This window comes from Ranitomeya variabilis, chromosome 4 (assembly GCF_051348905.1).
Source record: "Ranitomeya variabilis isolate aRanVar5 chromosome 4, aRanVar5.hap1, whole genome shotgun sequence".
Classification (NCBI taxonomy): Eukaryota; Metazoa; Chordata; class Amphibia; order Anura; family Dendrobatidae; genus Ranitomeya; species Ranitomeya variabilis.
The window spans coordinates 345,042,002-345,067,849 of NC_135235.1; the positions used below are offsets into that span (position 1 = coordinate 345,042,002).

At 42.7% G+C, this 25,848-nt stretch overlaps 1 protein-coding gene across 2 annotated transcripts in view; it reads right to left on the reverse strand.

Annotated features, from left to right (window-relative positions):
- The window catches only part of ZSWIM9 (zinc finger SWIM-type containing 9), an 82,549-nt gene that overhangs the window by 28,631 nt on the left and 28,070 nt on the right, over positions 1-25,848 (reverse strand). For both annotated transcript variants that reach the window (XM_077250674.1, XM_077250675.1), the window contains exons 2-5: positions 18,405-18,502; positions 14,428-15,489; positions 10,616-10,824; positions 38-1,187 (exon numbers count right to left, since the gene is read on the reverse strand). In XM_077250674.1, coding sequence (XP_077106789.1) covers positions 38-1,187; positions 10,616-10,824; positions 14,428-15,414 — 2,346 coding nt within the window. In that variant the 5' untranslated portion in view covers positions 15,415-15,489; positions 18,405-18,502. The remainder of the gene's footprint in view (positions 1-37; positions 1,188-10,615; positions 10,825-14,427; positions 15,490-18,404; positions 18,503-25,848) is intronic.

Here is a 25,848-nt window from a genome sequence, read left to right on the forward strand (position 1 = left end):
GTTACTGGCACTAACAAATAAGAATTCCAATGAATACCTGACTATATTCACATTCAGCAGTTTGCTCCACAGCAGCATTGCTCTCCTCCTTGGTTGGTATGGATGGTGCTTCTACGTCACACACAGGTAAGCTTTCCTCAGCGAGTGAAGCATTTTTGGATTCTGTCTGTTCTTGAATATGACCTTCATCTTCAGCAAGTAATGCATGAAGACACTGACTTAAAGTGGGCAATGATCCAAGCTGTGCTTTTAAATCTTCATGCCTATTTTTCACATAATTAAAAATTGAGTTTTCCAAATCATTTGTCCTATTGTCTTTTCCAGACCAGAAGTTCCATAATGGATGCCAGCTTTTAAAATAGTACTGGAAAACCTCATCAGGACAGGCCGCCTTCAAGTCATTTAGATGCAGCGTATACATGTCAATGGATGAAGCTCGAGAAAGACTAACCAGCAGTTCTTTTATTTGAGACTGTTCCATTTGACTCAAGAATGATATCTTGTGATGCATAAACTCAAACACAAATGGTAAGCAAAGCTTCACTGTGGAATTCGGAAACAGTAGCTTTGCATCCGAATGATTCAGAATATCCGGGTTTAGGGTTATAAACTTTACTTGTTTGCTCAAATCTGAGTGTACCTGAAGAACAGAGAGTAAAAGAAACCTTAATGTTTCGTGAGATTGCTTCCTTGCAAGACAATAGGCACATATTTTCCACTGAAAATGTTCATCTTGGCAAAAAACGGTATACAAATCAAACTCTTGATTGAGACCTGGAAGGAAAGCAACATAGAGGTGCTCGGAAAACTGCTGAATCAAATTCTGCATGCCTGTGGTCATAAAAAATATATTTTTCACTGTGAACTTATCATCTAAATAAACAAGTTTTATTTTTACACCAGGGTCTGTGTTAAATAGAGATTCAAGTTCATCTAAAAATCGTGACTCTTTTCCAAATGGGAAGTGTAAATGAAGAAGCTTTGTCAAATCTGTTCTATCCATAAATTTATCAGACACATCATTAGGCTTTTTCTCTGAAAATTCCACGAAGGATGCAGGTTTTCTGGTAAAACGAGATGGAAGGTCAATTTCTGAGTCATGGCTATGATTGAGGTCAGCTTTTGTGATGATCAGTTTGTCCATCTCTGGGCCCAATCGCAGTTGAATTGTTGCAGGACAACGTTTCCTGTGAAATAAAGAATTTCAAGTATTTCAGGAAAGCTTTCAGAAAATCACTTTAGCACAATGGAAAGAGATAAAACAGTTGGTCTGTAAAGGTACCGTCACACATAACGATTTCGTTAACGATATCGTTGCTTTTTGTGACGTAGCAACGATATCGTTAACGAAATCGTTATGCGTGACAGCGACCAACGATCAGGCCCCTGCTGGGAGATCGTTGGTCGCTGCGAATGATCAGGACCTTTTTTTGGTCGCTGATCACCCGCTGTCATCGCTGGATCGGTGTGTGTGACACCGATCCAGCGATGTCTTCACTGGTAACCAGGGTAAATATCGGGTTACTAAGCGCAGGGCCGTGCTTAGTAACCCGATGTTTACCCTGGTTACCATTGTAAATGTAAAAAAAACAAACACTACATACTTACATTCCGCTGTCTGTCACCGTCCCTCGTCGTCAGCTTCCCACACTGACTGTGAGCGCCGGCCGTAAAGTAAAAGCAGAGCACAGCGGTGACGTCACCGCTGTGCTGTGCTTTACGGCCGGCACTGACACAGTCAGTGCGGGAAGCTGACGGCGGGGGACGGTGACAGACAGCGGAATGTGAGTATGTTTTTTTTTTTTTTTTACATTTACAATGGTAACCAGGGTAAACATCGGGTTACTAAGCGCGGCCCTGCGCTTAGTAACCCGATGTTTACCCTGGTTACCCGGGGACTTCGGCATCGTTGGTCGCTGGAGAGCTGTCTGTGTGACAGCTCTCCAGCGACCACACAACGACTTACCAATGATCAAGGCCAGGTCGTATCGCTGGTCGTGATCGTTGGTAAATCGTTAAGTGTAATGGTACCTTAAGGGTGGTCAAACTCTGAATAGGAAAAACTGCTGTAATCCACTGCCTCCACATTTCAGAGGCTAGACTGACAGATGCAGTTGATGACAACATATTCTTTACACTGTTTTGTGATTTAAAAAAAAAAAGTAACAGCCGTTTTATTATTTCATAAATAAATAGTACTTATAAAAATAAATAACTTTGTAATATATCTTTTCAGAGAAATCTGCTTATTTTTCCTTGTGGACTGACATTTCAATCTCCATTCAAGGGTAAGACTTGTAAAATCTCTCTTTATTTCTGGAGAACTTACATCAGGATGTCTGCATCTAGCTCCTCCCTCCTTATTTTATGGGAACTTACAGTAGGATGTCTGCATCTAGCTCCTCCCTCTTTATTTTATGGGAACTTACAGCAGCAGGTTGTCTGCATCTAGCTCCTCCCTCCTTATTTTATGGGAACTTACAGTAGGATGTCTGCATCTAGCTCCTCCCTCCTTATTTTATGGGAACTTACAGCAGCAGGTTGTCTGCATCTAGCTCCTCCCTCCTTATTCTATGGGAACTTGCAGCAGGTTGTCTGCATCTAGCTCCTCCCTCCTTATTTTATGGGAACTTACAGTAGGATGTCTGCATCTAGCTCCTCCCTCCTTATTTTATGGGCACTTACAGTAGGATGCCTGCATCTAGCTCCTCCCTCTTTATTTTATGGGAACTTACAGCAGCAGGATGTCTGCATCTAGCTCCTCCCTCCTTATTTTATGGGAACTTACAGAAGGATGTCTGCATATAGATCCTCTCTCCTTAGTCTATGGGAACTTGCAGCAGGTTGTCTGCATCTAGCTCCTCCCTCCTTATTCTATGGGAACTTACAGCAGGTTGTCTGCATCTAGCTCCTCCCTCATTTTATGGGAACTTGCAGCAGGATGTCTGCATCTAGCTCCTCCCTCCTTATTCTATGGGAACTTACAGCAGGTTGTCTGCATCTAGCTCCTCCCTCCTTATTTTATGGTAACTTACAGCAGGAGGATGTCTGCATCTAGCTCCTCCCGCCTTATTCTATGGGAACTTGCAGCAGGTTGTCTGCATCTAGTTCCTCCCTCCTTATTTTATGGGAAATAACAGTAAGATGTCTGCATCTAGCTCCTCCCTCCTTATTCTATGGGAACTTACAGCAGGATGTCTGCATCTAGCTCCTCCCTCCATATTTTATGGGAACTTGCAGCAGGATGTCTGCATCTAGCTGTCACGGGGAGACTAGGTAGGCTAAGGCTGGTTACCCGGGCAACGGCGATATCCCTCAGACAAGGGAAAACTCTGTCTGTCCCTCTCCCAGAATTTACACTACTGGTGTGCTTGTCTGGGCCACCAGGCCTGGCCCTGACTCCTGTTTCAGCCCTATGCTGAAACCACCAACGCCACCCAGTGAAAGGACCACACACCAACCCCCACAGAAAGCACAGACAGGGAAAACTAAAAAACGCACCACGCCGCAGACACACAGGAAAACACAATAATGTGCCCAGGGCAAAACAAATACAAATATAGGAAGGAGAAATATAACAAAGGATAATACACTACCAGATACGATATTTCTTCTCCAAGACCACCACTCCAGACCGGAATCACTAGGCACGAGGCACAAGCTATAATCGGCGACGCCCAAAGTCCAGCAATACTATTTAAAGGCCGTGGGAGTGACCCAGCCTCCAACCCGAGTACCAGCTACATTAACCCTGGGCAACCTGGATAAAAATCTAGCCAGCGCCACTGAGCGTATAGTGGACGAATGTGGAATTACCGCTGTCTGTCGGACGCCCTAGTGTGAATAGCGTCCGACATGACACTAGCTCCTCCATCCTTATTTTATGGGAACTTACAGCAGGAGGATGCCTGCATCTAGCTCCTCCCTCCTTAGTCTATGGGAACTTACAGCAGGATGTCTGCATCTAGCTCCTCCCTCCATATTTTATGGGAAATTGCAGCAGGATGTCTGCATCTAGCTCCTCCCTCCTTATTTTATGGGAACTTACAGCAGGTTGTCTGCATCTAGCTCCTCCCTCCTTATTTCATGGAAACTTGCAGCAGGAGGATGTCTGCACTAGCTCGTCCCTCCTTATTTTATGGGAACTTACAGCAGGTTGTCTGCATCTAGCTCCTCCCTCCTTATTTTATGGGAACTTGCAGCAGGAGGATGTCTGCATCTAGCTCCTCCCTCCTTATTTTATGGGAACTTGCAGCAGGATGTCTGCATCTAGCTCCTCCCTCCTTATTTTATGGGAACTTGAAGCAGGTTGTCTCCATCTAGCTCCTGCCTCGTTTTATGAGGACTTGCAACAGGATGTCTGTCTCTGTCTTGTCCATCCTCGTGGAGGAAAATGCAGCAAAATGTCTGAGTCTGTCTCTAGCTGCCATCATGTATCTCAGTAATGTGCAAGTCGGTCTTCACTGAATATAGATTTTACAGAGTAAAACATCAGACAAGGAGGAAAAAGAGGCAGATTTTTATGATAAGCTATATTACAAAGTTTCTTTCCTGAAACTGAATTAAAAAAAAATTAAAACGAAGGCTACAATTTAAGCAAGTAGTTCCAAGATAAAGGAATAAGTACATAAGAAAGATATACTTTTGTATTTTCTCCACTTATTCAACAAAACTGAATAATTTAAAGCTTTATATAATTGTGCTTTAAATGTAGGTGCCTCTAGGTGCAAATTTTCAAATCGGCATCTTGCTCACAGTTGTGCATATACTGTATATATACTGTGGTTTTCACTCTATGTGATGCCTTTTACTAAAGTACACCGAAATCCAAAGCCAAATCAATTTGGCAACCTAGTAAGTATGTAGCACAATAGAATTTTTGCTGCTACCAAGACTCAGATCCTACAGCGGACGTCTCAGCACAGGCTTTACAGATAGTAATTGGATGCAGGGATTACATGTCATAGCTAGTGTTGAGCGATACCGTCCGATACTTGAAAGTATCGGTATCGGAAAGTATCGTCCGATACCGGCAAAGTATCGGATCCAATCCGATACCGATACCCGATACCAATACAAGTCAATGGGACTCATGTATCGGACGGTATTCCTGATGGTTCCCAGGGTCTGAAGGAGAGGAAACTCTCCTTCAGGCCCTGGGAACCATATTAATGTGTAAAAGAAAGAATTAAAATAAAAAATATTGCTATACTCACCTCTCCGACGCAGCCTGCACCTTACCGAGGGAAGCGGCAGTGTTCTTTGTTTAAAATTCGCGCTTTTCTTTCCTTTACGTGAGTCCCGGCTTGTGATTGGTCGCGTGCCGCCCATGTGACCGGGACGCAACCAATCACAGCAAGCCGTGACGTAATTTCAGGTCCTTCAGGATTTTAAAATTACGTTCCGGCGTTGTGATTGGTTGCGTCGCAGTCACATGGGCGACGCAACCAATCACAGCAAGCCGTGACGTAATTTCAGGTCCTTAAGGATTTTAAAATTACGTCCCGGCTTTGTGATTGGTTGCGTCGCAGTCACATGGGAGACGCAACCAATCACAAGCCGTGACGTCACGGGAGGCTGGACACGCGCGCATTTTAAAATGCGCGCGTGTCCAGCCTCCCGGCTTGTGATTGGTTGACCGCGGCGCAACCAATCACAAGCCGGGACGTCACGGGAGGCTGGACACGCGCCCATTTTAAAATGCGCGCGTGTCCAGCCTCCCGGCTTGTGATTGGTTGACCGCGGCGCAACCAATCACAAGCCGGGACGTCACGGGAGGCTGGACACGCGCCCATTTTAAAATGCGCGCGTGTCCAGCCTCCCGTGACGTCACGGCTTGTGATTGGTTGCGTCTCCCATGTGACTGCGACGCAACCAATCACAAAGCCGGGACGTAATATTAAAATCCTTAAGGACCTGAAATTACGTCACGGCTTGCTGTGATTGGTTGCGTCGCCCATGTGACTGCGACGCAACCAATCACAACGCCGGAACGTAATTTTAAAATCCTGAAGGACCTGAAATTACGTCACGGCTTGCTGTGATTGGTTGCGTCCCGGTCACATGGGCGGCACGCGACCAATCACAAGCCGGGACTCACGTAAAGGAAAGAAAAGCGCGAATTTTAAACAAAGAACGCTGCCGCTTCCCTCGGTAAGGTGCAGGCTGCGTCGGAGAGGTGAGTATAGCAATATTTTTTATTTTAATTCTCTCTTTTACACATTTTTACATTAATGTTGTTTCGATACCGATACCCGATACCACCAAAATATCGGATCTCGGTATCGGAATTCCGATACAGCAAGTATCGGCCGATACCCGATACTTGCAGTATCGGAATGCTCAACACTAGTCATAGCCAATCATCGCTGCAAGAGTAAGAAGAGCCAGGCGGGAGCCCAGGAAGCATCACAGCAGGAGACATAAGCGTAGCATGTATGCTTTTTTTATTTCTGTACACCACTGTGAGCGGTTTAAGTATTCTCACTGTACAAAAGTGGAACTAAATGCTACCGCAACTCAAAGGGCCGGCTGCACAAACTTATGTAGTACTCACAGATGGGCAACAACTGGACCTGCTATTAATTTAAAACCTTCATGACGGGGCACTTTTTTGTGTTTCTGTTTTTCGTTCCCCTTCTTCCCAGAGCCATAACTTTTTTATTTTTCTGTCAATATGGCCATGTGAGTGCTTGTTTTTTGCGGGACGAGTTGCTGTTTTGAACGACACCACTGGTTCTACCATATAGTGTACTCGAAAAGAGGAAAAAAATTCCAAGTGCGGTAAAGTTGCAAAAAAAAGTGCAATTCCACAACTGTTTTTTGGATTTTGTTTTTTACCATGTTCGCTAAAATGACCTGCCATTATGATTATCCAGGTCATTACGAGTTCATAGACACTAAACATGTCTAGGCTCTTTTTTATTTAAAGGGAACTGTCATCCCCAAAATCGAGGTTGAGGTAAGCCCACCAGTATCAGGGGCTTATCTACAGCATTTTGTAATGCGTAATGTGTATCCTAAAAGATGAGAAAAGGAGGTCATATTATACTCACCCAGGTGCGGTCCCGGTCCGGTCCGATGGGTGTCGCAATCCGGTCGGGCGCCTCCTATCTTCATCAGATGACGTCCTCTTCTGGTCTTCACGCTGCGGCGTACTTTGTCTGCCCTCGCGCCTGCGCACTGCAGTACTTTGCTCTGCCCTCAACAGTGTAGACAAAGTACGCCTGCGCCGGAGCGTGAAGACCAAAAGAGGACGTCATCCTATGAAGATGGGAGGCCCCGGACCGGACCACGACGCCCATCGGACCGCCCGCCCAGATGAGCAAAATATAACCTCTTTTTCTCATCTTTTAGGTTACATCGGGGGCTCATCTACAGCATTCCAGAATGCTGTAGATAAGCCCCTGATGCCAGTGGACTTAGCTCACCGTAGATTTTGGGGGTGACAGGTTCCCTTTAGGTGGTGAAAAAAATTCCAAAGTTTGTAAAAAAATAAAAACTAAATTGTGACACTTTCCGATACCCATAGCGTCTCCATTTTTCGTGATCTCGGGTTGGATGAGGGTTTATTTTTGTGTGCCAAGATGATGTTTTTAATGATACCATTTTGGTGCAGATACCATCTTTTGATTGCCTGTTATTGCATTTTAATGCAATGTCACGGCTAAAAAAAAAAACAAACGTAATTCTGGCGTTTTGACCGTTTAGTGATCGGGTGAATTATTTTCTTATATTGATAGATCGGGCGATTCAGAATGCGGCGATACCAATTATGTCTATGTTTGATTTTTTTTTTTTGTTTTATTTTAAATGGGGCTGATTTGAACTTTTATATTATTCTTTTATATTTTTAAAAACTTGTTTTTTACTTTTTGCATGCTTCAATAGTCTCCATAGGAGACTAGAAGCTGCCATAACTCGATCGGCTCTGCTACATACAGGCGATGATCAGATCACCTGTATGTAGCAGAATTGCTGACTTGCTAGGTGACCCGCGATCACGTGACAGGAGTCACTTAAGGGCGGATTTCCGGCTCGCTTGCCGGAAGCGCGTGTTGAATGCCGCTGTCACTTTTGACAGCGGCATTTACAGGGTTAATAGCTGCGGTGGATCGCGATTCCACCTGCGGTTGTTCTGGGCGCATGTCAGCTGTTCAAAACAGCTGACATGCGTCGGGAAAGATGTTGGCTCACCGCCGGAGTCCACATCAAATGGAGGGTGTCCAACATCGGAGTATTATTATGCCAGATGTCAGAAAGGGGTTAAGAGGAAACTGACAGATCCCCCCTACCCTTCCACCAGAACTTGCATATTCCTTGCTAGATAACCTGCCGAACAAGCCCTTTTTAGTGTTTGACACATAAACATATGTTCAATAAAATCTTTTTACAGATAGTTTTTCATATGAAAATTTCCTTTTCGCTAGCAGATGAGCCGTTAGTTTCCCCAGACTAGTCGTCCCACTTAGCACGCTACCACATCACTGTGGGCATGATAACATGTATTACAAGAGCCGGAGTCATCGCATACTGTGCAAATCTTGCATATGCACGTGAGTCTCTTGCCAACTCGTCTTTGTGCCTCTGAAGTCAGGTGTACGCTTCCCGGCTGAAGAGATGTACTAAGCGAGTCTGGAAGAAAATATCTGCTCCAGCAGCTGACCCTCGGTTACTCCACGTACGCCAGCTGTTTTGACTTCCAGACTACACCCGGCTTCAGAGGCGGAAAAACATGTAGGCAGGAAGGTCACTTGTATGCTCAAGATTTACAGAAAACAGGTGATGACGCCAACTCTTCCAAATCATGTTATCGCGCCCACAAGGGTGTGGTAACATGATGAGTGGGATGACTTGTCTGGGGAAACAAACGCCTCATCCACTATTCAATATTAAATTAGCATATTAAAAATGGACTATGAAAGATTTTTTTATACATCTGTTTATGTGTCAAACAGTAAAAAGGGCTGGTTAGGCAGGGTATTTAACAAGGAATATACAAATACTGGTGGGTTGGAGGGCATGGGGGACCCGACAGGTTCCCCTTAAACCTGAATCATCTCTAGACCATATTTTCTCAACTGCAGTTCTCAGTCACACTCAAGTAGAAATTGCACCTCTAATATATACATACGGAACAAATACCGTATATACTCGAGTATAAGCCGAGATTTTCAGCCCAAATTTTTGGGCTGAAAGTGCCCCTCTAGGCTTATACTCGAGTCACGGTCGGCGGGTGAGGGGGAGAGAGGTCTGTCATATACTCACCTGCTTCCGGGGCTCCTGAAGCTCACCTGCCTGTCCAATGGTCTTCGGGTGCCGCAGCCCTTCCCCTGTTCAGCAGTCACGTGGGACCGCTCATTAAAGTTATGAATATGGACTCCACTCCCATAGGGGTGGAGCTGCATATTCATTGCTCTAATGAGCGGTAACGGGGACCGCTGTAAGAGGAAGAGGCTGCGGCACCCGGAGACCATCTGTCCGGGATAAGGAGCCAGGGATGCCGGGAGTAGGTGAGTATTACATATTTACCTGTCCACGTTCCACACACCGGGCGCCGCTCCGTCTTCCCGTCCTCTTGCTCTGACTGTTCAGGTCAGAGGGCGCCATGAAGCACTAATCTGCGCGCCGCCCTCTGCCTGAACAGTCAGTGCGGAGAGACGCCGAGACGGGACGCTGAGGAGCTGCGGGCAGCAAGAGAGGGGAGTATGTCATTTTTTTATTGCAGCAGCATTATATATTTCACAGCTTTATATGGAGCATCTATGGGGCAATAATGAACGGTGCAGAGCATTCTATATGGCACAGTTTTGTATGGAGCATCTATGGGGCCATAAGGAACGGTGCAGAGCATTCTATATGGCACAGCTATATATGGATCTTCTATGGGGCAATAATCAACGGTATGGAGCATTATATATGGCACAGCTTTATATGGAGCATCTTATGGGGCAATAATGAACAGTATGGAGCATTATATGTGGCACAGTTTTATGTGGAGCATCTATGGGGCAATAATGAAATGTATGGAGCATTATATGTGGCACAGTTTTATATGGAGCATCTTATGGGGAAATAATGAAATGTATGGAGCATTATATGTGGCACAGTTTTATGTGGAGCATCTATGGGGCAATAAAGAAATGTATGGAGCATTATATGTGGCACAGTTTTATATGGAGCATCTTATGGGGCAATAATGAACGGTATGGAGCATCTATTTTTATTTTTGAAATTCACCGGTAGCTGCAGCATTTCCTACCCTAGGCTTATACTCGAGTCAATAAGTTTTCCCATTGTTTTGTGGCAAAATTAGGGGGGTCGGCTTATACCCGGGTCGGCTTACACTCGAGTGTGTACGGTAAAGAAATACTGACAAAATGAAATGTTGAGTTAGATGAAGAGTTGATGTGCATGGGGCCAGTGCAGACAGTTTCAGTTTTTTTCATGCCTATCCCACTTAATAAATAACAAACTCAATCATCTCCCCTCTGTACCAGTCTACCATTGTTTGTTTGTCAACTGTGATATTTGTGTTTTGATGTTAACAATTCTTATATACAACACCATGGATTTAATGGTGCTATATAAATAATAATAACACAATAATAATTACCTGGTATAACTACTGCAGCCAAGGTTCACCATACTGTACTTTAGAGACTGCAGCAGATCATTACTCACATCCTCATTACTCAAAGGTACAGAATTACGTATAACAAATAGAATTTTCTGTTCTTCACACCACATATTCAAAAAGGACTGAAAATCTTCCCAGCTATAAAACTCCATCTGCTCCAATTCATTCTTTTTATCTTCAGAAGCCTTAGAATAATAAAAAAAAATGTTATCCAGGTTTTCCTATTTATCTGTTATGTAAAAATATTGCTAATAATTGCTTTATAGTATGCCACGCACATTACACAGATGGTGAAACAACCAAGAGCGCACATTTCTACACAGTATTACCTGTGCAAGTTACTGTCTTCTACCTGGACATCCCCTTTTTAAATAAAGTAGTTTACCTGTGATGTTGTTATGCCATTTAAGCCCTGTAAACCAGTCAGAGGCGCTACTGTGCTGAATCACTCAAACGTCTTCATCCTGGTTCAGAGAAGTGAGTGTGCACCAGCCAGGAGCGGCCGCGGACCAGCTGCAAGGCTCACATGGCATAACAATGTCGGGAGGTGACTTATTTTTATTTTACAAGGTGGAGTACTGATCTTAAAAATATTGTCCAAATAGAGGACCACCCCTTTAAGCTTGGTAAAAATTAATGACAATTCTTCATATTTATGCAGCAATATAGAAAAGGAAAAATTCACCACTGCATTTAATAAATATTCCCATCTGAACAGGTACTTACAGACCCGCAAAACAGGTGACAACTGGCTGATCACTGGCAGCCCAGGCCATTCATGGTCTATACATGAAGCGACGCAGCACTCTGCTATCTAACAAGGATTTTCTGGGGGCTCCAGCGATCTGCCAGTCATCGCCTATGCTGTAGTTAGGTGATACCTTGTAAGGTAATAGAGGACTAATAATTGCTGCTTTCATTTATATGCTTTTAAGTAATCAAAATACCCTAATTACCAAGTGGAAAAGCAAGAAATGTAATGTAAAAGCCATTGTTATTGACTTTAAAAGTTGTTTAATTGAGACATATGATAGTATAAAAAACATAACAATGTAGTTAGGGTGTAGTAAGAAGAGCCAGGGCCCTGGGGTCCGCCCGCTCATCTGCGCTGCCTGCACCTGTCAGCACACAGCGGCTGCACTCATCTCTTCTAGCCTGCCCGACACCCTGGGCCCGGTAACACCCGATAGTGATATTAACTACACTTTCCAACATATAGAACTCCCAAGGGAGGACTGAAAACTTACAAAAAATAAACAAATTGTAACATTTAAAACAATTCCCATCTCATGGCACAGCTCCGATAGTCCAAAGCAAAAAGAAAAACAGATTGCCGCACCAACCGCTAGTGAAAACACTTTTTTTCTACATTTTTGCACAGCTCCGATAGTGTCGGCTACATCAGGGGCTGCTGAAATTCACTGTAAGACAGACAATAATGACTTCACTGAGTGATGGAACTGCAGAACGAGGCTCTGAACAAACGTTAATGGGGTTGCTGCCTTTCAATTACATTTATCCGCTGACCCCATTGTCTGGCATTGGCTGCAGATCTGACGGCACCTTGACAGTTCCATTCCCTTGTAAACTGTTCAACTGAGTCGCTGAGCTCACTGATTGGTATGCAATCAAGGTGACGTCAGAACCGCAGCCAATGCCTGATACTGGGAACAGCAGCGGAGACTCGCCAGGGACGGTGAGTGCAGCACAGTGCAGTTTGTTTGTTTGTAGCAGCAAAGGTAATTATATGGCAGCGTGAACATCACCTAAAACTTGAATGGAGCCTTGTATCGAGTGCTGTTGCTTACAAAACTGAAAAATAAAACAGAATTTAACATATAACTAATCATACTATCAATGCACTGTCCAGCGCTAGAATACCCTGCTTAATCACTTCAATGCCTTGTCGGCTCTGCTATGCCCAGCAGGACTCCTGACATTATTGTGTCACATGGCTGCTGGTCAGTTGCAGCCTTTACTGTTTTGTTAGTGGAAGTCTTGTGTGATAGGGGCCAAAATAGCATGCTGAGTGGGAGGACTAGTCTGGGGAAACAACACCCCATCAATTAGTTAAAAGGAAATTTGCATACAAAAAAAAACAGAATGTAAAAAGACTTGTTAGGCAGGATACTTAGAAAGAAATACACATGGGGGACCTGACAGGCTCACTTTAATAAAGGGAGATTTAAGTAATGTCTCTCTGCAGTATCACTATTTTGACAACTGTGTGAGACTTCCTGCTTCTGAGCTGCTTACTCTCAGTGTGTAGGAACAGACTGGGAGTGCATAGCCCTGATAAGGGACATTTGTGCTACTATCTTACTTTATGCTGAATCTAGCCTTATAAGAAGAAATGTAAGTTGGATCCCTGGTGTTTATTGAGCATTTGAGTGAGCATCATGAAAAGAAAGAAGAGGCAAAAAGTTGTAACAAAAAACTAAATCTTGTCACAACCTTGTCTTCAATTATATCTAATGTCCATTTTTTTAAAAAAGGGAATCTGTGAGTGAGATCAAACTTTCCCAAAATGAACATTGGTGATGCAGGTCTTTGAAATGTAAATCCATTGACACTTTCATATCTTCTATCTGTGACTGCACTTCCCAGTAATTAGCATTTTCATTCATATACAAATTATATGCTAAGTGCTCTGGGTGTGACAGGAGACTCCACAAGCCACGGCCTCCACAAGTTGTTTCCCTGCCCAGTACGTGCCTCTTTAGCTTGATTGGTAGCTCAATTTGATTTCCTTGCCCGTTGCCTGACGTCACAGAGACAATGAGCTTTCAATCAAGCTAAAAGATGCTGGTGCTGAGAGGGGAAATAAATTAAACAGGGCAGCACGGTTTCGCTGGAGTCCTGGGTTCAAACCCCACTAAGGACATCATCTGCAAAGAGTTTGTATGTTCTCTCCGTGTTTGCGTGGGTTTCCTCCGGGTACTCCGGTTTCCTCCCACATTCCAAAGACATACTGATAGGGAATTTAGATTGTGAGCCCCGACGGGGACAGCGACGATAATGTGTGCAACCTGTAAAGCGCTGCGGAATATGTTAGCGCTATATAAAAATAAAGATTATATTACTAAAACAGGACAGTGGCCCCTTATGTGAGCTGCCACACCCAGAGAACTTAAAGCCTCAATCGCATATGAATAAAACATAGAACAACTTAAAGGGAACCTGTCACCCCCCAAAATGGAAGTTGAACTAAGCCCACCGGCATCAGGGGCTTATCTACAGTCCCCAATGTAACCTGAAAGATGAGAAAAAGAGGTTATATTATAATCACCTGGGCTGGCGGTCCGATCCGATGGTCGTCGCGGTCCGGGGTCTCCCATCTTCTTACGATGACGTCCTTTTCTTGTCTTCACGCTGCCACTCTGGCGCAGGCGTACTCTGTCTGCCCTGTTGAGGGCAGAGCAAACAACTGCAGTGCGCAGGTGCCGGGAAAGGTCGGAGAGGCCAGGAGTCTGCGTACTGCAGTACTTTGCTCTGCCCTCAACAGGACAGACAGAGTACGCCTGCGCCGAAGCCGGGGACCGCCCCTGGGTGAGTATAATCTAACCTCTTTTTCTCATCTTTCAGGATACATCGGGGGCTTATCTACAGCATTACAGAATGCTGTAGATAAGCCCCTGATACTGGTGGGCTTAGCTCAACTTCCATTTTGGGGGTGACAGGTTCCCTTTAACAGGTACTGAAATAATCAACATCATAAACAAGTCAATATAGCAAAGTACAGATGGAACACTATAAACATGTATAATTTGTGTATACTTTTATTATACCTGCTCCTCCAGATTTAAGGGTGAATCAGACACGGGCTCAGAAACCACCTCAAGTACAGCATCTGGAACACTTTCTAACTCATGGGTTTGGCGAAGAATGACTTGCAAGCACTGGTAGAGGGATGGTAAAATGCCCATTTTTGATGACAGTGTATAATGCAGGGATGCAACATAAGCATTTATTGATTTTTCTGTTCTAATCCTTTTGCTGTCTTTTGTGCACCATAATTTCCTGCTTGGATGCCATGTATCAATGTAATATTGGTAAAATTCTGCAGGGCTTGATGCCTTCAAGTCATTAAGTTGGCGATTGTAGACTTTCAGAGATCGTGCATGAAACATGGCTTGTATGATGGAGTTTATTTGACCTTGGGTTTCCACTTGCAAATGAGCAGCTTTCTGTTCTAAGACCCTAATAATTAACAACATACAGTGTCTTACTGTTGTGTTTGGCAATAGCATCCCGAGGTCTAAAGAATCAGAAATCTCTGGGTGTATTATAATGGATTTGATCTGCGCTTTCATTCTTGGAATACTTTGTAAAACAGAAACTATAAGAAACCTTAATGTGTCTTGGTTGTTAGTTTTAGATAAGCAGCAGGCACACATCTTCCATCCAGAGCTATCTTCACAGGAAACGCTGTACAAGTTCAGTCCAGGGCCAATATTGCTAAAGAAATCAATATAAAGACTCTCAGGGTTTTTCTGCGCCAGCTCTTGCATTGATGAAGACATGATAAAAATGTTCTTCACTAAAACACTATCTTCTACAAAGACAAGTTTTATTTTAGCATTTGGATCAAAAATGAAAAAACTATCTAGTTCCACAAGCACTTGAGTGTGATCTTTAAGAAAATTTGAAGCAATCCTTAAAAGTCTGGACAAATCACTGCGATCCAAAAATTTTCTAGAGATGTCATTGGAGATTTGAGCAATTCCTGCAAGACTCAGTGACCTCACTTTTTTTGTCTCGGGTTGGCATGCCATACTTGATAATTTAGTCAATTCTAAATAATATGTATTGTATTTTTTATAAATCCCCCAATATTCTTAAGAGGCAATCTAAAAGAGAGGAAAAAGAAAAATTACAAAGTCAGAAATAACGTTTAAATGCATCAATAACCGAATAAACAACTTCTACAAATGTACTGCTATTTTAGGGAATGTGAAGAAGTCATTAGCTCTCGAGTTCTTCCCTGTTAAGCTGCTATAACCTGTGCAGACTGCGCTGAAATCCCTAGGGTGTTCAGTGGCTGCATGTACCCCCCTTAACCCCTTCTTGAAAAAGCATGTTGCAAAAATGCCTTATTTGCAGGGGAAGGGCATGTAGAGTGGCTCCATACACAGCGGGGTGCAGGGGGCATCAAATAAATCACATCTGCTTGTAAGTGCCGGTTTGCCGACAGTGTACCATTTTGGATGTTGTGGTCAAAACCAACCGCAGCATCTAAGCGGTTAAACAAGATGTATGGTTTTGTCAGGGTTGCAACATGATCACAAAGCATGGGTTTCATGCCAGAAAATAGCTATAAGTATTCCAAAATTGTACCAATAAAAAATACAGCGACCAACATCAACAAAGAAAATATATGGTAAATATCTATTTTCATTTGAATTGCTTATTTAGTATTAAACATGGAAGGACATTATTGTTGAGGAAAAAATTATACAAATTACTTAGTATTTTAAATAAACTCCAAAACGGTGCCAACGAATAATTATTTTCTTTAGCATAAAACAATGTTTTATGCAGCCACACCAGTGAAAAGTGTTGTGCTGGCTGAGACAGAGTAAAAAAAAAAAAAAAACCAGCAAGAATTCTGGCTCTCACAGACCTGTTAGTATTTCTTTAAGAAGCCCTCCTACTCTGCACTCGTTACCTATATAAAAGAGACCTGTCCACACACAGATATAAATATGTGAGTGACATATACAGTGGGGGGAAAAAGTATTTAGTCAGCCACCAATTGTGCAAGTTCTCCCACTTAAAAAGATGAGAGAGGCCTGTAATTCACATCGTAGGTAGACAACAACTATGAGAGTCAAAATGACAAAACAAATCCAGAAAATCTCCTTGTCCAATTTGACAAGATTTATTTTGCTAATTATGGTGGAAAATAAATATTTGGTCACCTAAAAACATGCAAAGATTTCTGGCTCTCACAGACCTGTAACTTCTTCTTTAAGAGGCTCCTTTGTACTCCACCCATTACCTGTAGTAATGGCACCTGTTATCAGTATAAAAGACACCTGCCCACACCCTCAAACAGTCACACTCCAAACTCCACTATGGTGAAGACCAAAGAGGCATCAAAGGACACCAGAAACAAAATTTTAGCCCTGCACCGGGCTGGGAAGACTGAATCTGTAATAGGCAAGCAGCTTGCTGTGATGAAATCAACTGTGGGAGCAATAATAAGAAAATGGAAGACACACAATACCACTGATAATCTCCCTCGATCTGGGGCTCCACACAAGATCTCACTCCGTGGGGTCAAAATGATCACAAGAACGGTGAACAAAAATCCCAGAACCACACAGGGGACCTAGTGAATGACCTGCATAGAGCTGGGACCATCGTAAAAAAGGCTACCATCAGTAACACACTACGCCGCCAGGTTCTCAGATCCTGCAGTGCCAGATGTGCCCCCCTGCATTTGGATTATCCAGAAGAGTATTGGGACAATGTCATATGGTCTGATGAAGCCAAAGTAGGACTGTTTGGTAGAAACAAAACTCATCGTGTTTGAAGGAGACAGAATGCTGAGTTGTATCCAAAGAACATCATACCTACTGTGAAGCATAGGGGTGGCAACAGCATGCTTGGGGGCTATTTCTCTGCAAAGGGACCAGGATGACTGATCTTTGTACATGAAAGAATTAATGAGGCCATGTATTCCATCAGCAAGGGCATTGAAGATAAAACGTAGATGGGTCTTTCAGCATGATAATGATCCCAAGCACACCACCAGGGCAACGAAGAAGTGGCTTCGTAAGAAGCATATGAAGGTCCTGGAGTGGCCTAGCCAGTCTCCAGATCTCAACCCCATAGAAAACCTTTGGGGGGGTTTAAAGTCCGTGTTGCCCAGCGACAGGCCCAAAACATCACTGCTCTAGAGGAGATCTTCATGGAGGAATGGGCCAACATACCACCAACAGTGTGTGCCAACCTTGTGAAGACTTACAGAAAATGTTTGACCACAGTCATTGCCAACAAGGACATATAACAAAATATTGAGATGAACTTTTTTTAATGACCAAATACTTATTTTCCACCATATTTTGCAAAAGAAATCTTGCCAAATCAGACAAGGTGATTTTCTGGATTTGTTTTCTCATTTTGACTCTCATAGTTGTAGTCTACCTAGGATGTCAATTACAGGCCTCTCTCATCTTTCTAAGTGGGAGAACTTGCACAATTGGTGGCTGACTAAATACTTTTTTCCCCACTGTATAATCAGTGCTTTGCAGGTATAGTTTACGGTACATGTATCTTATTACTAAACAAAATTATTTTCTGCAAAAAATTGTGTGGGATCTCACAAAATTTTATTAACCAGCAGATGGAAAGCCAACAGCTGGGAGCTGGTGTTTATAGTCAGGGATGGGGGTAATACACATGGAGCTACTTAGTCTATCAATATTAGGTCACAGCTGTCTACTAAGCTTTTACTGGTTATTGAAATGGGGACACATCCTACAAAAAAAAAAAAAATGACGCGCTGACATCATTGAGATAAATGGAGTTCATTGGATATGAAATTTGCTCACCTTTCCCACGGCACCGTGAATCACTGAGCTGCGCAAGCACGTGCAGCTCACTGTCTGAGCTGCCTGACAGGCTGAATGCTCGCATCATGCCAGTGTTCAGCATGCCAAGAAGATGTAGCAGAGCAATACTCATCTATGGACAAATGGATTATCTCACAACTTTGCATAAAGGGTTTAAAATAAAACTGACTTTAATTTATACCCACCCAAGATAAGGAGTTGAGATGTTTCAATAGACAGGTCACTTGGAGTCACCTACATCTTCATCTTATAGGATATATTCCATTAGTGGACAATGCAAAGCCTGAAAAATAAAATAACAGAAGCTGAATGAGGTCCTGTGAAATGACAGGGAATCAAGTTTTTGTTTTTTCAGCATAAAACTGTACCACTGATTTTCTTTTCCTTAGGACAGATGAACAATATAAGATGAGTGGGAGTGTACACCTGATCAGCTCATGCAGGGATAGCTGGAAGCAATGTGTGCAGAACATGGCAGCTCCTCAAACTGCACATCCAATCTTACACAAAAACAATCACAGACTAGGAGGAATATAGAAGTCAGAGCCTACATTTTCATATTAACGCTTTTACATGACAACAGCTTTACATTAAATGCTTGGTTGCAGCGCTTGTTTGAAGTCAGATAAACCGCTTCAGGCTATGTTCACATGTCCAGCCTTCAGCACGTCTGAGGACTTTTCATAGCATCCAAGGCAGAAATTAGAGGCTAAACCTAGGATTCCTATGGCAGATGGGCCAACACATGTGGATTAGCCCCATTGTCACTTAGTGGTTTTGTATGAGCAATCGTCAGAGAATCGTTTCCTGCTTCACATGAATGGGGCACACCTCATTCACTTTCTATAGCTTTACAATTAGTGGAAGTACTAAATCTTAAAAGAATCCTGAACATGGCATTGTCTGGCATTTTACCCTAAAATGTTAGTGATTCATTTTTCCATGTTATCCTACCAACAGATACCTATGGTAACGCGCTGCATATTACCTATTCAGATTTGCAGGTGGAAAATCCACAGAATAACACAGTAGCAACACATATAGCCTTGAAGAAGAAATCCACCTGATGTCCAGCTTTTAACCCCTTCATCCCCAAGCCTGTTTGCACCTTCCTGACAGGGCAAACTTTTTACACTTCTGACCACTGTCACTTTATGAGGTTATAACTCTGGAACGCGTCAACGTACCCCACTGATTGACATTGTTTTTTCGTGACATATTGTACTTCATGATAGTGGTAAGATTTATTCGATATTACTTGTGTTTATTTATGAAAAAAGCGGAAAGTTGGCAAAACTTTTGCAAGTTTCAAACTTAACTTTTATGCCCTTAAATCAGTCATGTCACACTAAACAGATAATTTCCCACATGTCTACTTTACATCAGCATCATTTTTGAAAGATAATTTTTTTTTGTTGGAAGTCATACGGGTTAAAAGCTGACCAACGATTTCTCGTTTTTCCAACAAACTTTACAAAACCACTTTTTTTAGGGACCACCTCGCATTTTAAGTGACTTTGAGGGGCCTACATGACAGAAAATACCCAAAAGTCAAACCATTTTAAAAACTGCACCCTCAAGGTACTCAATACCACATTCAAGAAGTTAATTAACCCTTCAGGTGCTTCACATGAATTTTTGGAATGTGGAAAAAAAAATGAACATTTAACTTTTTGTCAAAGCTTAACTTCATAGTTTATTTAAAATCAACTTTTATTTGATATGCAAATGAGGCCCTTCGGTGCACAATTGACACAGCTTATAACGACTTGGTACACCCCTCATGCCCTCCGATTTGCATAGTAAAGCCAGTTACTCCAAGGCCAAGAGTGAGCGCTGCGTCTCCTGTCTGCTCCCTATTTACCAACTGCCAATGGCAAATAAACCAAAACAGAAGATTCTATAGTGCTGTAAATCTGATTATTATGAATAGTAATGACTGATTGCACTTGTCACTTTATAATATAAAGATGTACTATACTGTGTGATTATAGTTATAAGTATGGCTATGAGCTATTGCACTTGTCACTTTACAATTGGCTGTGACCTTTTCCATACATAAATATATGAACATGTGTGATTTAAATGTACTAAATGTATGAAATCCTTATAGATAATAATTACTAGCATAGTTCTATATTAACTGCTAAAACCACTATTGCATAATAAAATAATGAGTGTTGAGCCCCACATTTCCTTGCAGCATTGTGTTATAATTTTAAAATTTGATTATTTTTTTTTATATAATAATAAAGATTTTATGGTAGATATACTCTGGTTGTTGGGCTTTCTTTAGTGCCCATAAACAGTATATACTCGAGTATAAGCCGAGGCACTTAATTTTCCCACAGAAAACTGGGTAAGCTTATTGACTCGAGTATAAGCCGGGTATGTATTGTCCCCTCATCCCTGTCCTGCTATGCGTGGATCCCTCCCGTCGCTGTCCTGTTATGTGTGGCTCCCTAGTTTTGTCCTGCTAAGCGTGGCTCACTCCCGTCCTGGTATAGCTCCCCGTTGTACGCATGGCTCACCCCCCCATCCCTTCGTTGTATGCATGGCAAACCACCCCCCGTCCTACTCACCCTCCTCGCGCGGTCACTGCATCTCCGTTGTCCCAGCACGGAAACTCTCCTGTACTGAGCGGTCACGTGGTACCGCTCATTAAGGTAATGATTATGCGCTCCACGCCTATGGGAGTGGAGACGCGTGCATATTCATTACCTTAATGAGTGGTACCACATGACTGCTCAGCACAGTAAGAGCCGCCGGTACCGGGACGGAGATGAAGCAACGGCACCAGGAGGGCGAGTATGATGTCTTGTTATTTGGCTCCTGCCGCTGCGCCACCGCTCCTCCGCCGGCTTTCTGGACAATGACTCGTGTATAAGCCGAGTGGTGGTGGTGGGGGAAGAAGGCATTTTAATGCATAAAGAAAATGTGATGAAAATCTTGGCTTATACACGAGTATATACGGTATATGTCCTAATGTAGATATTGAGTTGTAACCTTTGATTTTAATTGTGTGTACTAAATAAGTCAATATTGTGTTTACTACTGTATTGTTGTGGTAGTCAAGTCCAAAAAACTGCAAACAACTAATAAGTTATTTACACTACACAATTAAGGGTATGTTTCCACGTTCAGGATTGCATCAGGATTTGGTCAGGATTTTTCATCAGCATTTGTGAGCCAAAACCAGGAGTGGGTGATAAATACAGAAGTGGTGCATATGTTTCTATTATACTTTTCCTCTAATTGTTCCACTCCTGGTTTTGGCTTACAAATACTTTTGAAAAATCCTGACCAAATCCTGATGCAATCCTGAACGTGGACACATACCCTAACACTGGAAAATTGTAAGGCCAGAATTGCCGTCTTTCAGTCGGTACACTCTTCCCTTCCACCCCCGACAAAAATGGAAGAAAAAAAACACATAAAATGTCACATTTATTGCTAAAAGGTATCAATAAAAATGTCAGCTTAGAGTTCTAAAAAACAACAAGCTCTCACACAGCTCCATCAATGGGAAAATAAAAATGAAGGGTCTGAGAAAATGGAATTAACCCCTAACCCCTTGGGCCCCCCGTTTGCTGTGGGCTCCGGCGATGAACCAGCAACTTTTCCAGTACATGTCAGCGAAGGCTACTTTCACACTAGCGTTAATTGTAAACCGTCTCAAAACGTCTTTTTTCATAAAAAACGCATCCAGCAAAAGTTTTTGCTGGATGCGTTTTTTCCCCATAGACTTGTATTGGCGACGTATTGCGACGTATTGGCATACGTCGTGTCCGTCTTACGACGTATGCGTCGAAATCTGGCGACACGTCGTCGGCAAAAAACGTTGATTGTAACGTTTTTTGTCTCCGCATAAAAAACGTGTCGCGACGCATCCAGCGGCATACGTCGTTGGCTGCAATGGAAGCCTATGAGCGACGGATGCGTCGGGACACGTCGTACGACGCAATACAGCGCTGCAATACGTTTTTTTTAAACTGAGCATGCTCAGAAGAAGGATTTTGTTGCCAATTGGCCAGACACCCCCAAATCTATATAAACCTGGCCTGGGCCTTCAACCCCACATATGCCTGCAAGACCCAGAGAAGAGAAGAAGCCTGCAAACAAGACCCCAGCCAGCCACAAGACCCCAGCCAGCCACAAGACCCCAGCCAGCCACAAGACCCCAGCCTGCCACAGGAGCCAGCCACAGGACTCCAGCCACAAGACTCCAGCCACCATAGAGCCAGTGTGAGTATTGCAATTTTTGTGTGCATCTGTGTGCCTGTGCATTTCTGTGTGTATGAGGTACTGACTACAGCAAGAGCTTAACCCCTTAGTGACAGAGCCAATTTGGTACTTAATGACCGAGCCAATTTTTACAATTCTGACCACTGTCACTTTATGAGGTTATAACTCTGGAACGCTTTATCGGATCCTGCTGATTCTGAGATTGTTTTTTCGTGACATGTTGTACTTCAAGTTAGTGGTAACATTTCTTCGATATTACTTGCGATTATTTATGAAAAAAATGGAAATATGGCGAAAAATTTTTAAATTTTGCAATTTTCAAACTTTGTATTTTTATGCCCTTAAATCAGAGAGATATGTCACAAAAAATAGTTAATAAATAACATTTCTCACATGTCTACTTTACATCAGCACAATTTTGGAAACAATTTTGTTTTTTGTTAGGGAGTTATAAGGGTTAAAAGTTGACCAGCAATTTCTCATTTTTACAACACCATGTTTTTTTTAGGGACCACATCACCTTTGAAGTGATTTTGAGGGATCTATATGATAGAAAATAACCAAGTGTGACACCATTCTAAAAACTGCACCCCTCAAGCTGCTCAAAACCACATTCAAGAAGTTTATTAACCCTTTACGTACTTCACAGGAACTAAAACAATGTGGAAGAAAAAAATGAACATTTAACTTTTTTTTGCAAACATTTTACTTCAGAACCATTTTTTTAATTTTCACAAGTGTAAAAACAGAAATTTAACCACAAATTTTGTTGTGCAATTTTTCCTGAGTACGCCGATACCCCATATGTGGAGGTAAACCACTGTTTGGGCGCACCGCAGAGCTTGGAAGTGAAGGAGCACCGTTTGACTGTTTCAATGCAGAATTGGCTGGAATTGAGATCGGACGCCATGTCGCGTTTGGAGAGCCCCTAATGTGCCTAAACAGTGGAAACCCCCCACAAGTGACACCATTTTGGAAACTAGACCCCCAAAGGAACTTATCTAGATGTGTGGTGACTGGTGAGCACTTTGAACCCCCAAGTGCTTCACAGAAGTTTATAACGTAGAGCCGTGAAAATAAAAAATCGCATTTGTTTTCACAAAAATGATTTTTTCGCCCACAAATTCTTATTTTCACAAGGGTAACAGGAGAAATTAGACCACAAAAGTTGTTGTGCAATTTCTCCTGAGTACGTCGATACCCCATATGTGGAGGTAAACCACTGTTTGGGCGCACCGCAGAGCTTGGAAGTGAAGGAGCACCGTTTGACTTTTTCAATGCAGAATTGGCTGGAATTGAGATCGGATGCCATGTAGCGTTTGGAGAGTCCCTGATGTGCCTAAACAGTGGAAACCCCCCACAAGTGATACCATTTTGGAAACTAGACCCCTTAAGGAACTTATCTAGCTGTGGGGTGAGCACTTTGAACCCCCAAGTGCTTCACAGAAGTTTATAACGTAGAGCCGTGAAAATAAAAAAAATCTCATTTTTTCTACAAAAATGATCTTTGTGCCCCCAAATTTTTATTTTCACAAGGGTAACAGGAGAAATTGGACCACAAAAGTTGTTGTGCAATTTCTCCTGAGTACGTCGATACCCCATATATGGGGGTAAACCACTGTTTGGGCGCACCGCAGAGCTTGGAAGAGAAGGAGTGTCGTTTTACTTTTTCAATGTAGAATTGGCTGGAATTGAGATCGGACGCCATGTCACGTTTGGAGAGCCGCTGATGTGCCTAAACAGTGGAGACCCCCCACATATGACACCATTTTGGAAACTAGACCCCTTAAGGAACTTATCTAGATGTGTGGTGAGCACTTTAAACCCCCAGGTGCTTCACAGAAGTTTATAACGTAGAACCGTGAAAATAAAAAAATCGCATTTTTTCTACAAAAATGATCTTTTTGCCTCCAAATTTTTATTTTACCAAGGGTAACAGGAGAAAATGGACCCCAGAAGTTGTTGTACAATTTGTCTTGAGTACGCCGACACCCCATATGTGGGGGTAAACCACTGTTTGGGCGCATGGCTGAGCTCGGAAGCAAAGGAGCGCCATTTGACTTTTCAATGCAAAATTGACTGGAATTGAGATCGGACGCCATGTCGCGTTTGGAGAGCCCCTGATGTGCCTAAACAGTAGAAACCCCCCAAAAGTGACCCCATTTTGGAAACTAGACCCCCCAAGGAACTTATCTAGATGTGTAGTTAGAACTTTGAATGCCCAAGTGCATCACAGAAGTTTATAATGCAGAGTCGTGAAAATGAAAAATATATATTTTTTAACAATAAAGATTTTTTAGCCCCCAAGTTTTTATTTTCACAAGGGTAACAAGAGAAATTGGACCCCAAAAGTTGTTGTCCAATTTGTCCTGAGTATGCTGGTACCCCATATGTGGGGGTAAACCACTGTTTGGGCGCACGGCAGAGCTCGGAAGGGAAGGAGCGCCATTTTGGAATGCAGACTTTGATAGAATTGTCTGCGGGCGTTATGTTGCGTTTGCAGACCCCTAATGTACCTAAACAGTAGAAACCCCCAACAAGTGACCCCATTTTGGAAAATAGACCCCCCAAGGAACTTATCTAGATATGTGGTGAGAACTTTGAATGCCCAAGTGCTTCACAGAAGTTTATAATGCAGAGTAGTGAAAATAAAAAATATTTTTTTTCCCACAAAAAAGATTTTTTTAGCCCCCAAATTTTTATTTTCACAAGGGTAACAAGAGAAATTGGACCCCAAAAGTTGTTGTCCAATTTGTCCTGAGTATGCTGGTACCCCATATGTGGGGGTAAACCACTGTTTGGGCGCACGGCAGAGCTCGGAAGGGAAGGAGCGCCATTTTGGAATGCAGACTTTGATAGAATTATCTGCGGGCGTTATGTTGCGTTTGCAGACCCCTAATGTACCTAAACAGTAGAAACCCCCAACAAGTGACCCCATTTTGGAAAATAGACCCCCCAAGGAACTTATCTAGATATGTGGTGAGAACTTTGAATGCCCAAGTGCTTCACAGAAGTTTATAATGCAGAGTAGTGAAAATAAAAAATATTTTTTTTCCCACAAAAAAGATTTTTTTAGCCTCCAAATTTTTATTTTCACAAAGGTAACAAGAGAAATTGGATGCCAATATTTGTTCTCCAATTTGTCCTGAGTATTCTGGTACCCCATATGTGGGGGTAAACCACTGTTTTGGCACACGGCAGAGCTCGGAAGAGAAGGAGCGCCATTTTGGAATTCAGACTTTGATAGAATTGTCTGTGGGTGTTATGTTGCGTTTGCAGAGCCCCTGATGTACCTAAACAGTAGAAACCCCCACAAGTGACCAAATTTTGGAAACTAGACCCCCTAAGGAACTTATCTAGATATGTAGTGAGAACTTTGAAAGC